Source organism: Myotis davidii, unplaced genomic scaffold, assembly GCF_000327345.1.
Source record: "Myotis davidii unplaced genomic scaffold, ASM32734v1 scaffold159, whole genome shotgun sequence".
Classification (NCBI taxonomy): Eukaryota; Metazoa; Chordata; class Mammalia; order Chiroptera; family Vespertilionidae; genus Myotis; species Myotis davidii.
In genome coordinates this window covers 5,210,338-5,227,655 of record NW_006291231.1, presented here as the reverse complement: position 1 = coordinate 5,227,655, position 17,318 = coordinate 5,210,338, and the positions used below count along the sequence as shown (strand labels likewise).

General features: G+C 35.4%; 1 protein-coding gene across 1 annotated transcript in view; it reads left to right on the top strand.

The window, feature by feature from the left end:
- Positions 1-17,318, top strand: part of SNX2 (sorting nexin 2) — a 43,235-nt gene that overhangs the window by 10,342 nt on the left and 15,575 nt on the right. The window contains exons 3-7 of the mRNA XM_015564382.1: positions 2,193-2,356; positions 4,291-4,357; positions 4,690-4,733; positions 6,184-6,325; positions 10,562-10,640. Coding sequence (XP_015419868.1) covers positions 2,318-2,356; positions 4,291-4,357; positions 4,690-4,733; positions 6,184-6,325; positions 10,562-10,640 — 371 coding nt within the window. The 5' untranslated portion in view covers positions 2,193-2,317. The remainder of the gene's footprint in view (positions 1-2,192; positions 2,357-4,290; positions 4,358-4,689; positions 4,734-6,183; positions 6,326-10,561; positions 10,641-17,318) is intronic.

Below are 17,318 nucleotides of genomic sequence, written 5' to 3'. Positions count from 1 at the left end.
GTACTGATGGGCACTTAGGCTGTTTCCAGATCTTAGCTATGGTGAATTGTGCTGCTATGAACATAGGGGTGCATATATCCTTTCTGATTGGTGTTTCTGGTTTCTTGGGATATATTCCTAGGAGTGGGATCACAGGGTCAAATGGGAGTTCCATTTGTAGCTTTTTGAGGAAACTCCATACTGTCTTCCATAGTGGCTGCACCAGTCTGCATTCCCACCAGCAGTGCACAAGGGGTCCTTTTTCTCCACATCCTCTCCAGCACTTGTCGTTTGTTGAATTGTTGATGATAGCCAGTCTGACAGGTGTGAGATGGTACCTCATTGTTGTTTTGATTTGCATCTCTCGGATGATTAGTGACTCATTTTTTAAAAAAAGAAAAAATATTAGCAATCTTAACAGCCTGAAGTTGCATGTAAGATTTTAATTTGTTATGTTAGGGTCATCTATAGTGTATTCAACATCTGTAGTCTATTTTCTTCCTCTGGTTACCATAGTTTGAAGGATTTTGATTATTATTATTTTTATTTTTAATATATAAAATAAAGAGAGCAATGCTAAATAAAGATCTCATCAAAATTAGATAACCAGTAAGAGTAGATTGATAAAATGCAAGTTGTTTACATTTAAATGTTAACACATTTACCTTATTTCTAGTATGCTTTTTGAGGTGTTCAAATTAAAGTGGCTCACAGATTGCCATTATTACCTTCTCAAACCTCTAGGAATCTAAGAACCTACAATTAGAAACAAGTGGTCTGATCTTATTTTCCTTGCAGTCCTGGCCACTAATTGTAATTTTCATTTTTATGGCTTTGCTTTTTACTTATGCTATTCATTTTCATGGAGCACTACCCATCCAAATCTTCTCTGATTAGTTTTGTAAACTGTTCCTGATTTTCCATACCCTAAACTATTGTCTCCCATCTCAGCTCAGATTTTAGTCTTTGTTCTATAATTCATATAGCAATTACATGTCTTATAACATTTTTTTATTGTTCACTTTTATTACTTTTTATTATTATTTAACATTCCACATGCTTATGTTTTATTTTCCCAACTAGATTATAAACTCCCTGAGGGCAGGTATGATATTTTACATTTCTTTGTGTTTCTACATTGCATCAAGCACAGTGTTACATAACTTATAGGTAATTTGTTGATTTGGCTTTAAATACATTTAATTTCAGATTTTTTAAGTGAACATTTTAAATTAAAATATAAACCCCTCTTTGCTTTGTGTCATATTTATGTATTCTAATATCCAGTAATCTTTAGCAGTTAATTGCTTTAGATTACTATCTGTAAAGAATTTTCTGTAACAAATTTTTAATCCCAGTTGGGATATTTCTGGGCAGCTTTCTGCCATAAAGTTTGTGTGTGTGTGTATGTGTGTGTATGTATATAAATACATTATATATATATACATATATATATATATATAAAATAATCAATGTTAGTCTGAATAAAAGATTTTGGAAGGTAAGTTACCACAAGTATAAGATATATTACAAATCTAAACACAAATGATGGTGGAATTATCCACATCATTTGCTTTCCTACTAGCTTTATTCCTACCACTAGATGATTATGTATAGATATTTAAGCTCACTTTGCTGGAATTGTTCCTAAAATCAACAAAGTCACTGTTGGTTTTAGAGTTTTGATAGACAACTAAAGAAGGATTCATGAAATTATAACAATTATTTATAAATAACATTTTGGTATTTGTGGGAAGTATAAAATACTAGAGGCCCGGTGCACAACATTTGTGCCCTTTGGGGGGGGTGTTCCCTTACCCAGCCTGCGCCCTCTTGGGACCCCCTCGGGGGATGTCTGACAGCCCAGGGAGTGGGCCTAAGCAGGCCATCGGACATACTCCAAGGGGTCCTTAGCACTACCACAGAGGTGGGAGAGGCTCCCGCCACCGCTACGCTCCCCAGCCATGAGCCCGGCTTCTGGCTGAGTGGTACTCCCCCTGTGGAGCGCACTGACCACCAGGGGGCAGCTCCTGCATTGAGCATCTGCCCTCTGGTGGTCAGTGTACATCATAACGAATAGTCGTTCCACCGTTCAGTCGATTTGCATATTACCCTTTTATTATATAGGATTTTTCATAATTCATTAACTGCTGTCTAGACTATTGGGCTTTTGTTACCAGTGTCCTTAACTGACTTGTTTAATTTTTATCTAGAAGCCACAGAAGAAGTTTCTCTGGACAGTCCAGAAAGGGAACCTATCATCTCCTCTGAACCTTCTCCTGCAGTCACACCTGTGACCCCTACTGCACTCATTGCTCCCAGAATTGAATCAAAGAGTATGTCTGCTCCTGTGATCTTTGATAGATCTAGGGAAGAGGTATGGAAAGATTTTGTATTCTAAATTAATATGTAACTATTAAGTTTTTTGTTCTTTACCCAACATCACTCTCCTGTTAGTCATTTCTAATCAAAGCTGTCTAGACATTTTGGGTAAATAACATTGGACTAAAGAGTCTAGTGACTTAGCTTTTTAATCCAGTAACTTGGGCAAATCACTTTCCTTATTTTTTATTTTTTATTTTTTAATCCTCACCTGAGGATATCTTTTGAAGAGAGAGAGAGAAACATTAATGTGAGAAACATCCATCAGTTGCCTTCCATATGCAACCAACTGGGGATCGAACCCAAAACCTGGGTTTGTGCCCTGACCAGGAATTGAACCTGCACCCTTTTTGGTGCATGGAACAATGTTCTAACCGACCTGGGCAAAACCACTTTCCTTCTTAAGGCAAGGAGTTTGTCATTTGGGATTGTGTGATGATCTGTGCCTCTCAAGGTTCCTGTGTTAATCAAATAAGATAATGTATGTAAGTGCTTTGAAACTTAATTACAACAAAGTGATATTTTGAGCAATTTTATTTGATAAAAGCATGCAATTAATATTAGTTACGTTGGCAGGTTGGAGGATAGGTTCTGACTGAAGAGGAAGCATAAGAGGACCATTGGTGTATAATGATACTGTTTGTTGATCTAAGTTTACTTTGTGAAAGTTATTGAACTGTACACTTAGGAGTTATATACTTCATATATACTACATTTCAAATACGGCTTTTAAAAATGTATGAGTACAACCTTGAAATAAAAAGAATATAGTTAAAATACTTTTCTTTTAAATGATCTTAGACCAGCCATGGGCAAACTACGGCCCGCGGGCCATTTGAAATGAATAAAACTATTGAAAAAAAAGACCGTACCCTTTTATATAATGATGTTTACTTTGAATTTATATTATTTCACACAAACACTCCATCCATGCTTTTGTTCCTGCCCTCCGGTCCAGTTTAAGAACCCATTGTGGCCCTCGAGTCAAAAAGTTTGCCCACCCCTGTCTTAGACTTTAATATTGCTTTAAAAATTAGCAATATTTAACAATAATAAAACTTTCTTGCAGAGTTGCTATTAGGATTTTTTATTTTAAATGCCATTAAAAAGTACTTCTGTAGTCTCATAGTATTATCATTTTTCTTACTGTTTTCTTCAGTGAGCTTATAGTGCTTTCATTGGCTTTAAGAACATGTGTTTACTATGTAATTAAAGAAACCAGATGCTAAAGTTGCTTATTAGTATAATAATTTCTGTAAGTATCTAATAATCTACTGGCAAAAGTAATGGCTACTTGCTGCTTATTAAAGAATAGGTACAACTGAAAAATGCTACTATTAAAAATAATGAAGAAGCTAAATTTAATAACCTGAGTCTGAAGATTTGATATATAGAAAAAAAATCCACAGTATCCCTACAGAAGACTAAAATGGTTTTTCTTCATGTAAGAAGTTACAAGAACACAAGATTTTGTTTTACTTTTCCAAATGATCTTTTTTCTATTTCTTTGTGTGTATGTGTTTTTACATAGTCAGGAGATACGAAAGCTTTTATTTTTTATAAATGGAGTGCTGAATGGCTTTTTAATTTTTTAAATTTTATTTTTTAATTGATTTCAGAGAGGAAAGAAGAGGGAGAGGGAGATAGAAACATCAATGCTGAGAGAGAATCATTGACTGGCTGCCTCCTGCATGCCCCCCTCAGGGATTGAGCCCCCAACCCGGGTATGTGCCCTTGACCGGAATGAAACCCGGGACTCTTCAGGCCACAGGCTGACGCTCTATCCACTAAGCCAAACCAACTCTGAATGGCTTTTTAAATTGATTGGTGAGACAGTGACCTTAGTAAAAGATGATAAAAATTATAGTGATTAGTTTTATGGCAATAATATAAATTGGAATCTTTAACACCAAAAAAAATCTTTTCTAGATTGAAGAAGAAGCAAATGGAGATATTTTTGATATAGAAATTGGTGTATCAGATCCAGAGAAAGTTGGTGAGTCAGTATTTATTATATTTTTTACTTGCTTCTTTTTTGAAAATTAGCTTGGTTAATAGATACATTGTTACAGTGTTAAATGGTACTTTCATTTTTAAGCTTTGGGGGACTTTTGCTTCTTATTTTTATTTATTTTTTTCTTAGCTTCATTGAGGTCTAATTAATAAATAAAAATAATATATATTTAGGATGATGATGATTTAATGTATATATACATTATGAAATTAGCACCGTCAAGTTAATCACATTATCTCACACATTTAGTTACATTTGTGTGTGTGTGCTTAAGTTCATGTTTTTTTAATAGTATTATTTGACTTTTCTTATAGGTGATGGCATGAATGCTTACATGGCATATAGAGTAACAACAAAGGTGAGTCTTGCTTCTTTAAAAAATAATAGTCCTCTAAGTATAGTACAAGGGTGATTAAGGTGTAAGTGATCCCGCCCCCCCTTTTTTTTTTACCAAGGTGACCATCCAGTAAAGATTGCAAATAGGTTGTTACATTGAATTGTGAGTGGTTTGGTAGATACAGTATTCTTTGAAAATGTGCAGGAAGGGACCTAATTAGACAAAGATAGGAGGAAGAAATGAGAATAGCATGTTCCAGGCAAAGGAATTTGCTTGTGTAAAAGCCAGAAGTCAAGAAAGCATTGTATCTTCTAGGATCTGCAAGAAGTGGTACCTGGTTGAATTGTGTAGCAATAAGCCTCCCTATATTATAAACAGCCACCTTAAGGAATTTGAACTTCATCCTGAGGATAATGGAGAGCCATTGAAGAGATTGAAATAAGAGTATAGCACAATTAGATTTTTGATTTAGAAAGAACTCTGAGACTCAGTATGAATTGGGAGTGTGAAAGCAGAGGTCAGGATTTCTAATTAAGAGACCATTGCAATTTTTTAAAAAATATATTTTGATTGACTTCAGAGAGGAAGAGAGATAGAAACATCAGTGATGAGAGAGAATCATTGATTGCTGCCTCCTGCACACCCCCTACTGGGGATCCAGCCCACAACTAGGGCATGTGCCCTTGACTGGAATGGAACCCGGGACCCTTCAGTGCGCAGGCTGATGCTCTATCCACTGAGCCAAACCAGCTAGGGTGCCATTGCAATTTTTAAAAGGATTGTAGGTCTTTAAGTCTTAAAAAGAAGAGAGATGGTCTGTAGGAATCCTAGCTATGAGAAGTAACACTTTACATAAGGAATTGGTTCTGGGGGTGAGTGAAATAAAAGGCTTCTTGAGTTGTGTAGGAGGTAGAATCTATAGGGCTTGGATGTAAGGCATGAGGGAGGGATCCTGGAGAAAAGACAGCACAAGTGGAGGAACACTGTGTGGACAGCGGTGAGATCTGTTAATTCATTGAACAGATATTTATTAAACACCATAGGGTCAGGCTATTTTCTAAACACTAAGGTATAATAGTAAACAAGTTCCAGGAGGGGAAAATATGGTGAATTTGAGGTGGCAGTGAGATTTAAGTGGAGGTGTTCCTTGAGCGTTCCAATATGTTGGACTGAAGCTCAGAGGAGATCTAGGTAAGGTTAAAGATTTAAGAATTATTAGCATAAATATAAGTAGAGTCAATGAGATGAATAAAGCAAATATTTTCTGTTCCCTTAAGATTCTATAAAAAACACCTATGATTTAGGTTTTTTTCGTTTGTTAGCAATTTGTATGCCAAGTTAGCTACTCTGGATTCTTTTATAAAGTAGACCAGTGGATGTATACACATGCATGTTCACAAGTATATATGACATTGACTTCTGAATAATTGCTCAGTATTTAGAATTTGAAATACCTCTTTTTCACTTGTAGACTTCTCTTTCCATGTTCAGTAAGAATGAATTTTCAGTTAAAAGAAGATTTAGTGACTTTCTTGGTTTGCATAGCAAGTTAGCAAGCAAGTATTTACATGTCGGTTATATTGTACCGCCAGCTCCAGAAAAGAGTATAGTAGGTAAGTGTGAATTAAAAAAAATAACTTTTATTTGTTACTGTTACTATTTTAATTATAACTATAAATTTGTAGATTCCATGATCATTCGCTATCATGACATCTCATAATATGTAAAAATACTGAATTGAAATATTCCATTTATGACAATTATTCATCAACCAAAGACTGTATAAGCTAATACAATGATGTTAATATTGGGTCAGAATTTGCCAAGTTAAAAACAATTTAAAACCCCTTTTAGGGTCATTAGAGTTCCATATTACTGAGTAACAGTCAGAGGGTGTTTACTGTTACTAGCATATCAATAATGTTTTCTAAGGGATGTTTGGCTCTCAGCTATATATTGTTCAAAAAGATTTGATCTAGCCTCGCTATTTAAACGCAGTTTATTTCATAACCTCAATATAATGTTTAAAAACATTGTTATTTATACAAAATAATAAATTAGGAATATGCAGAAAATTACAAAAGAGGAGAACCTCTATTGTCTCACCATTAAGACATGTCATCTCTCAAAATTTTGTACTATTTTTTTTCAATCCTTTCAGTCATAGGTTTTTATGCACCTTACTTTATATTTCTTTATACATAAGATTATTTTTCTGAAAAATATTCTAAACTGAATTTTTCTAATCTTTAAATTATTATTTTACTTTTTTCTAGCATTTGAAGGACAATTTTATCTTTTATGATTTTGAAATCTGATATATTTGAATGGATTTGTTATATTTTTTCTCTCTCTTTTTTTTTTTAATTCAAAAATCTAGTTGTGCCCTGGCCGTTTGGCTCAGTGGATAGAGAGAGCATTGTCCTGGGAACCTAAGGGTTCTGGGTTCGATTCCGATCAAGGGCTTGTACCTTGGTTGCAGGCTCCTCCTGGACCCGGGCCCTAGGCAGGGCATGTGTAGGAGGCAATCAGTTGATGTGCTTCTCTCACATCTGTAGTTCTCTGTCTTTCCCTCTCTCTTCCAACCTCTCTAAAAAATCAATGGAAAAATATCGTCAGGTGGGGATTAAACTAAATAAAAAAAATTAAAATCAATAAAAACATTTTTTAAAAAATCTAGTGCAGTTCTTCAACTTCTTAACCTCAAAGCTTAATATTCTTCAAATTTATTGAGAACTTTTAAAGAGCTTTTACTTTGTGGGATATATTGATATTTATTATATGGGAATGTTTTAAAATTGTATCTATTACTTCATTAAAAATAACAATAAACTTCATTACCTGTTAACAAGTAAAATTTTTGTGAAAAATAATTTTTGTAACACAAAAATGAATAAGAGCAGCTTGCTTTTTTGTTTTTGTTCAACACCTTTGCAAATTTCTTTAATTTCTGGCTTAATAGAAGATAGCGATATTCTCATATCTACTTCTGTACTCAACCTGTTGTGATATAACACATATAATCTTTGTAAAACTTACGGAGCTTTCATGAAAGAATGAGAGTAAGAAAGACAAATAACAGTTTAGTATTTTTATAAAAATAGGCTTTTGTGCACTACCTTCTTTCCCCTAAAAAAGTATCTCTGAAACCTTCCAGATATTCTGACTACACTTTGAGAACTTTTGATCTAATTACTAATCTTATTTTCCTCTTCTCTAAAATACCACAATGGTATCTTCTGGCATTCTGCTATCTACGTAGGGAACTTAAGTTTTATCCATCCTAAATTACTTATTATTAATATTGGGTTTTTTCTTTGACTTTTAAGTTGTACAACTATTTTTATAGACCAAAAGAGGAAAAACAAATTATTTCTCTCATTTAGGTGGCTAGATATGCTAGTGTAGTCTTTAAACATTGACCAAAAGGAAAGATTTAAAAACTAAATTTTCATATTCAAGTTATTGTGTTTCAAACTAATATTTTACCTCAATAATCTTCAACCTTCCACAAATGATTGCAGTATAATAAATAGCACATATAAATTCAAAATAGAATTAAGAAATTATATCCTTAGAGCATTCTTTTCTGACATTGATTTTGATAGCTTTCAAAGGGTACTAGGGGATAGTGACACAGTTATGTTCATATTATTAAATTGTAAGACTCGGTTAAATTATAGAAATAATTAACAGTCATTGAGTGTTTACTGTGCTAAAGCACTATGCTAAATAATTTATGTGCATTTTCATTTGATCTTCACAACAACTTTAGGTTAACTTATTATTGTGCTTATTGAATAGGTAAGGAAGCTAAGGTTCATCAAGGCTAGGTAACATGCCTCATGTCATACCGCTACCAAGAGGCAGAGCTGAGTTTTAAATGCCAGATGGCCATCTTACTCTGGGTTTATATTCTTAACCGTTATTCTATTCTGCTTCTAATTTTATTTAGTATGTTGTGTTTTTTTCAATACAATTATGGTTTGCCTTTATTTTTTACCTAAAATAGAAAACCTTCTGGTTTAAAAAAAAATCTAATGCTATGTGGTTGTAGAATGGTCTAATATACATTTGAGGATTTATTTTTAAAAAGATATAAAGAAAGAGCTTAGCAAGAAAAATATTTTTCAAATAGTAAGATGAAGCCAATATAAAGTTCCCTCAAAATGTGTGCAAAAGTCTGAACAGTTATTAAAGGTGGGTTAGAAATTGATCTCTGAGCTTCCTGGCAGCCAACCAAGTAGAAGAAAAATGTTCATTTTATAATTTCATATTGTTTATAATTTTTTTAAAGTAAAAATGAATACATTGCCTAAGAAAAATATAAGGTATGGAGATTCTTTAATTACATACTAAGACTAAGTGGTTTTCAAATAACAAACAATGATAGTGGGGTAGTGGAGTACGAGTAGTAACTTCTTTGCTGGGAAGTTAGAACTGCCACAGAAAGAAGAGGAGTCTTTTAGCACACAGCAGTTACTGCACTTTTATAAAACCTTAGTTGATTTAAAAACAGCATTTCAGTAAGCTTTTAGAAAACAGCAACAAAGTTGAAAAGTTTTAAAAGGTAACTGGTTAGAGTAAGGCTTTTTTTTTTTGTCTCCTCACAATGGCTTATAAAGATTACCGGTAGGAAATAGCATGAGCAGATCATTCTTGAAGGAAATAAAAGAAGAATTGTATCTTTGTAAGGTTTTTTTTCAAGGAAACAATATGTGAAATAATTAACATCCCATATCATGTAGTCCATTCAGGATAGATGTTTGAGTGTTCTTTTTCAAACTATTATATTTCAGAGGAATTATGTTAAATAGAACATTCATAGGTGATATGTTTATTTACCAGATATGCCAACCTGAGTAAGAATTACATGATTTTAATGACTTTACTGAGATATAATTCATATGCTATACAGTTATTAATTTAAATCTGTAATTTAATGGCTTTTAGTATATTCAGAGTTGTCCATACATCACCACATCCATTTTAGAGTAGTCTTATTACCCCTTACCCATCATCCTCTAACTTCCTCATCCCTCCAGCCATAGGCAATCACAAATTTATTTTCTTTCTCTATAAATTTGCCTATTTGCCTATTCCTTTATATAAAGGGAATTATACAATATTTGCTCCTTTGTGACAAGCTTCTTTCACTTAGCATAATATTTTCAAGGTTCATCCACGTTGTAGCATGTATCAGTTCTTTATTTCTACAGAATTGATTTTTGAAAGGAAAAAGAACTGGAAAAGAAATAAAATCTGATCTTCTATATTAGTGTTAAAATTGAAATTGCCAATACAGAAATTGTTAACGTGATTTTTACTTTTTAAATTTGAAGAGTTCTAAATATCTCTATGAAAGAGCTGTTATTTCAATTATTATAAAACAGCCATGGTAAATATAGAAGAACATGTTCTTAGAATCTGCAAGAGATAATATTTAGCAAATTCATGGGTTACACTTTTGTTTTTCTTGTCCACACGGTAAAGAACCTTAATTATTACTAATAAGAAATGAAAATATTAATTGAGCTTAAATTTACTAATTTGAATGCTATTGAAATGTAAACACATTTTAGTTTAGCAGGAGTGTAATATATAACAGATAAGGAATCCAGAGGTTATAGTCAGAAAACTACAGACACAGCTCAACCCATGCTTTATTTATAAATATTTACAGAGTAGAATTACTGTATCATGAGTTTTAATTTCTCAAAGTATGATACTAATTATAAATTTAGTTCAAGTTCAGATTTAGAGTATATTTTAAATTAGGCAGAAATGATTATAAAAGACTGTTTTTATAATAACATAAAATCATGAGTCTCATTCAATTTTTTTCAAAGGCATGACCAAGGTCAAAGTGGGTAAAGAAGATTTATCATCCACTGAATTTGTAGAAAAACGAAGAGCAGCTCTTGAAAGGTAATTCTAGACGGTTCTGCTTTATTACACTCGTTTTTGCTTCAGTAATATGTCTAATCCCACTATATGGTGTAACTTAGTTCAATTATTAATTGATGACTCTTATCAAAAGTGCTTTAAACTTTATTAAGAAAATTGCTTCTTTGAACAATACTGCTTATTCTGCTTTTATTAAATAGACCTATTCTCGTATCATTGTTACAAGCAGCAATATATAAAGGCATGAGTTAGTTGAGGATAGAATTATTATGTCATAGCTGTGCTCAACAAGAGAAGTAAGAAAAAAAGAATTCGTGAATCTTTGGAAAGTGGGGAAAGGGTTAATAAAATTATTTGGATAAAAATAGTATCTCTTTAGTATTATTTATATTCTTTTTTAAAAAATATATTTGGATCTTTTACAGAGAGGAAGGGAGAGGGATAGAGAGTTAGAAACATCAATGAGGGAGAAACATCAACCAGGTGCCTCCTGCACACCCCCTACTGGGGATGTGCCCGCAACCAAGGTACATGCCCTTGACTGGAATCGAACCTGGGACCCTTCACTCCACAGGCCGACGTGCTACCCACTGAGCCAAACTGGCTAGGGCATTATTTATATTCTTAGGAAGTTATACTCACATTCATGTTCTGTGTTGGATAATTTGGCTAATTATAGTTCATCTAAATTTTTTTAATTATTAATGAATAAGATTATTAGATACACTGAATAATTAGGTTTTTGCTCCCTCCTTTAATTTTCTATAATTGATTTTGACTTGAGTGTACAAAAGTATGTGACTTCTTGAGTTGACTGGATGTTTAAAGGCTAATATGCTCTACCTTTAAGTACTTGACTCAACACATTTCCTATAGCTTTGAAGACTTGTCATTATTGTGGCTAAAAGTGGAGGGGAGTGGGATGGCAGGATTCCCATCCACTTCGAGAATCTTAACATTTATTCTTTTCTTGCTATGTTGAAAATGTGATAAAACAATTTTGAAATTATCTTAAAATCCAAGTTTTAGAACCTAACTACATAACATTAACTTAAGTTAAAACATTTTCAAATTTCACAGGTTTTTTAAAATTTTCATGGAATTTTGTTTATTTCAGTTGAATTTGCTTATTTGTTCTTTATTTTGTTGGGGCTTAAAATAAGTGGCTGGGGTGGCGGGGGTAGGAGAGATTTTAGTGAGTAGTATGTGTATTATCTCCAGGCCACAAATTATTTTTAAAAACCATTTTTAAGGCAACTTATTTCTGGGTTTTAGTAATAAGTTATTTAAATTATAAGAAAATGCCACAGTAAAGTCAGGTTTGAACAATTGCTGTAAGAAAAGCTAAGGGATATGCTATTTAAAATCTTATATAAGACTTAAAAGATGAGATTATGTTTAGACCTATGGTCAAGATAACAGCTTAGGTAAACATGGTACTTGCTTCCACATCAAAATTACAACTAAATTCAGAACCGCCTGAAATTCAGCTGAATGGAAGTTTTACATCTGGGGAATTAAAAAAGAAGCCAAATCAAGACTGATTGGAGGGACAGAGACAAGAAAAGGGGTGACCCCACACCCGTATGTGGCGGATAAAAATCGGGAGGGGTATCTTGGCTACGGAGGTCACCCCTGAGGAATAAGGTGTTCCAGGTCCCCCAGCCCAGGGTTCCAGTGCAGGAAGAGAAGTCCCCATAAATTCTGGCTGTAAAATCCTCAGCGGGGATTGAAGCTGAGGGAGATAGGGTGGCTGGAGTCCCAGGCAGTTCGTAAAGGATCCGCTCAGGTTCTAATTCTGGATTCACTCCTTCTAAGCTGCAGCATTGGACAGCAGCTTGAAAGGTACCAGAGACATATGAAGAGGGACTGAAGTCTCGGGCATCAGGGCAGGAGTTGGGGGGGGGGGGGCGTTTCTCTCAGACAGAAGTGCTAGCAAAGGCCCTTGTTCCTTTTCTGAGCCCAACACAGCTGGCAGACGGGCACCATATTGAGACTCCATCAACCTAGCTCACACTGTTTCCTTCACCCTGGTGATTCCCTGAGGCCCTGCCCCACCCAACTTTCAGAGCCACTGAAGCTGTTTCCTGTAGCTTTTAAATACACGTGCCCTGTCTTGGCTCATGTTTCAGATTTTTCTAAGATCTCTCAAGCAGCTTCTGGCCTCAGTGAGCCCTGTACCTCTCTCTCTAAGTGGTCTAGGCTTGGCACTAGTAGCAGCCAGCCTTGGTTCACAGCTTGACCTTGTCTGAGAACCTCCAAGCCCATGACAACTAGCAGTCATCTGCAGATCACTTTGTAGCTCATGCCAGGTGGCCCTGGGCAGAACACTGACAGTGACTGACCTTGGCCTACACCTCCTAGGAGGCACTTAGTGGACAGCTTCAGACCATGTCAGGCACCACCACCCAACCACTTGCATAAGCTGCCGGAAGCCGGTCCATCCTTACTGCTTGACACAGTTGCTGCAGGGAAGAAACATCTGCACGGCATATGTTTCAAGGGACCTGGCATATATGGCATACTGTTCTTAATATGTTTGCTCCCCTTCTTAGCGCTATGTGTTTTAACCAAGGTCACCTCTCCGAGAAAGGTTGTTTCCCCTGGTGGGGATTTTTCCCTGGAGTTAGGGATTAACAGGACTAAGGAAGGGAATAAATCAGTAAAACCCCTTAACTAAATGCCAGGCGGGTAGTTAATCACCTTAACAGCGAACAATCACGCTTAAGCTGCATAATCTTTACTTAGGATAATCTCCTTCAGTTACTTCCTTGTAGCTTAACAGAACAGTAGAGTAGTGACCTTGGAATGGAGATAACAAACACCCTAACCTTTGAAATAGAATGGATAGTATTAAAATCAAATGGCATAAATACAAATGTAACAGGAGAATAAAGAGAGAATCTGGTGAGAGAACCTGGCTGGAGAATCTGGCTAGAGAACCTAGCTAGGCTGATCAACTGAACGCTGTCTCCATGTCATACCTTCTTCGCCGACTCTGTCCACACCTATGGGAACCCGTGGACCTGCTAAGGCTGGACCCCAACAATAAGCCACACATTCAAGGGATTAGATTCAGCAGGTACCAGAGCCCTGCTAAAGTAAGTCCTACTCTGTGGGGCGGGCCCCCTTTACAACTGATCCTCCATGGTGGTTAGAGGTTGGTGGTTAGTGGTCACAGCCGGTCCTTGCGGCTGATCAGCATGGTGGTAAATCCCTCCCATTAACATGCTAACAGCAACAGGGCTCAGCCACAAGGGTAGGGTGTATGCAGCCCAAAATGGGGGAGTGCATCTCAAGTACCCAGCTTGAGTGTTTGGGAGGCTGTGCCACTGGACCCTACAGGATACTTACTACATTAGGCCACTCTACCAAGCCTGGGAGATTTAGCAGCTCTACTTAATCATAGAAGGAAACATAGGTTGGCTATTATCAAAATGAGGAGAGAAAGAAATATATTCCAAATGAAAGAATAGAACAAAACTCCAGAAAAAGAACTAAACAAATTTGAGAAGCAATATACTAGATGCAGAGTTCAAAACACTTGATATAAGGATGCTCAATAGACAGAACTTCAACAGCATTAAAAAGAACAATGAAATAAAGAATAATTTACAGGGAATCAACAGTAGAGTAGATTAAGCCGAGAACCAAATCAGCGATTTGGAATGTAAGGAAGCAAAAAACACCCAATCAGAACAGCAAAAAAGAATCCCCCAAAATGAGGATAGTGTAAGGAGCCTCTGGGACAACTTCAAGTATACCAACATTTATTTGCATCATGGGGTTGCCGGAAAGAAAAGAAAGAGAGCAAGAAATTGAAAACCTGTTTGACAAGATGATGATGAATAACTCCACTAAAATGGTGAAGGAAATAGACATATAAGCCCAGCAAACACAGAGAGTCCCAGGCAAGATGAATCCAAAGAGGCCACACACCAAGACACCTCATAATTAAAATGGAAAGGTTAAAGTCAAAGAGAGAATCTTAAAAGCAGTTAGTTACCTACAAGGGAGCTCCCAGAAGACTGTCAGCTGATTTCCCAACAGAAATTTTGCAGGCCAGAAGGGATTGGCAACAAATACTCAAAGTGATGAAAGGCAAGGACCTACAACCAAGATTACCCAGCAAAGCTATCATTTAGAATTGAAGGACAGATAAAGAGCTTCCCAGACAAGAAAATGCAAAAGGAGTTCATCACCACTAGACCAGTATTATATGAAATGTTAAAGGCTCTTCTCTAAAGAAGAAGGAAAAAAAAAGATTAAAAATATGAACAACAAAATGGCAATAAATACATACTTATCAACAATTAAATCTAAAAAACAAAACAAAATAAATGCAGAAGCAGAACAGAGACAGACTCATACAGATACAGAGAACATTTTGATGGTTGCCAGATAGGGGAGTCTAGGGAGGATGAGTGAAAAAGATGAAGAGAAAAAAGAAGTACAAATTGGTTGTTACAGAACAGTCATGGGGATGTAAAGTACAGCTTAGGGAATACAGTCAATAATAACTATGCATGTTTTCTGATGGGTATGAAATTTATTGGGATGATCACTTAGTAAGTTATATTATACCTAATCATTGGGGTGTACATCTGAAACTTATAATATAATAATGTATGTCAACTTTAATTGCAAATTAAAAAATGCAAAAAAAGGTGAGATTATGTCTGTGACAATCAATTACTCAAGAAAGGATTTAAGTCGCATCAAGAGATGTTTAGGTTAGGCATTAGAATTGTTTCTGTTATGAAAGATGTCATAGGCTGAATTTTTTTAAGATTAAAGGTAGATACTGCTCTACCTTATTTTTGCTTAGTCCCTGGAAGTATAACCATGATCCTTTGAGAAATCTTTCAAGTCCTATTTTTCTATGAGTAAATTTGAAATATTTCAGATGGCATGCTTGATAAGGAACTTAATGAAGATTTATTGTACCAAGCTCATATAATTTGATTCTACATTCACCTTCCTTGTAACTTGAATGCATTCAGCAGTATGAAACATTGAGGAGAGTTTTAAGGAAATACTGAAATCTAACCTAGTGTATACGTGAAGACAGTTTCTTTACTGACAAATGTTACTTGTTAAATACCACTTTAGTGGAATTTGCAGTAGTGAAAGAAAGGAAACAGTGTACTACTGAGGGGAAAGTTTAGTTTGCACTAGAAAGATGACTAAAAATATAGGTGTTAAGGTATGGAAACAAAAGAATTGGAATAAATTTTCTAAAGTAATTGTTCTGTGGCATTTCTTAAAATTGATTTGTTAGGATAGGTATATCTGTGGAACATCCAGCCACATCGAATCTTGTAGGTCAGAGAAGTATTTCTCTTTGTATGTACATTTACACATTTATTTGTTTGTTCAACTTAGAGAATCCAGATTACTCTCTTGAAAGAAAGGAGTGGTTAAGAACTCAAGTACTTGCCTGCCACACTCAGTGAATTAAGCAGAAACTACTATTAAGAGTATTTCTTAGATCACTGTCTTGATTTTCTTGGGAGTACTTCACATCTTAAGAGCATATTCAGTCCATATTGTACATAAGGATACACTTCTGCAAATAAAAACAGAAATATAGAGTAGCATGATAATAGTGTGCACATTTAGAATCCTTTTCTCTTTAGAAGCCTGCACTTCATTACGTACTGCACACTCTATGTGACCTTAGGCAAGTTATTTGACTTCAATTCATTCTTTATCTCTGTATCATTTAGGAATGTGGTCATGCCAAGTGTCCAAAAGTCCACTGGAAAGGCCTGAACAGTCAGTGTAGATTGATAAATCCACTATTTCACATCAAGAAGTTTGGAGTGTAGGCAGATATTTAGGATTGTCTAATTCATCAGGAAATCCTATTGCTTCCTTCTAGTACCTGGAATATAACCATTTCTCACCAGTCCTCTTCTAGTCCAAATGCCCCGAAACTGCTGTTGGCTCCTAATTCTTCCGGTTTCCATCCTTGCACCTTGACTCCTTTTTTTTTCTTTTAAATAATTGTTTCTTTTTAAATTACAGCTGGCATATAATATTATATTAATTTCAGGTGTACTCTACTCTTTTTCAATATAGGAGCCAGAGTCATACTTTTAAACCATGAATCAGATCATATCAATACCTCCTCCCCATTTCATTCAATAAAAGCCAGAGTCGTTATAATGGCCCACAAAACTTTACATGATGTGTGCACTGGTCACTGTTATCTATTCCATTTCCTATCCTCCTTGATCACTCTCGCGAGGCCACACTGATCTTTTTGCTGCCCTTCAAAGATCGCAGTTTCCCACCTTAAGGTTTATTCATGGGCTGCTCCCACTGCCTAGAAAGCTTTTGTTCTCAGGTGTCTGCATGGTTAATTCCCTTACCTCTTTTAAATTCAAATATCACCTGTCAGTAAAACGTGTTCTGATCATTGGGCTTCATTCAGACCTTTTTTAAATCACCAACAACAAAATCTTACACACTTGATCTCATTTGTTCTACTTTCTGTCCTTTCCGTGGCATTTACTACCTTGTCACATACACATAATTTACGAAACTTAGACAGTTAATTGTCTATATTATTAAAATACTAGAGGCCCGGTGCACAAAAATTTGTGCGCTCGGGGGGGAGGGGAGGGTCCTCAGCCCGGCCTGTGCCCTCTCACAGTCTGGGACCCCTCGGGAATAACGCCCTGCTGGCTTAGG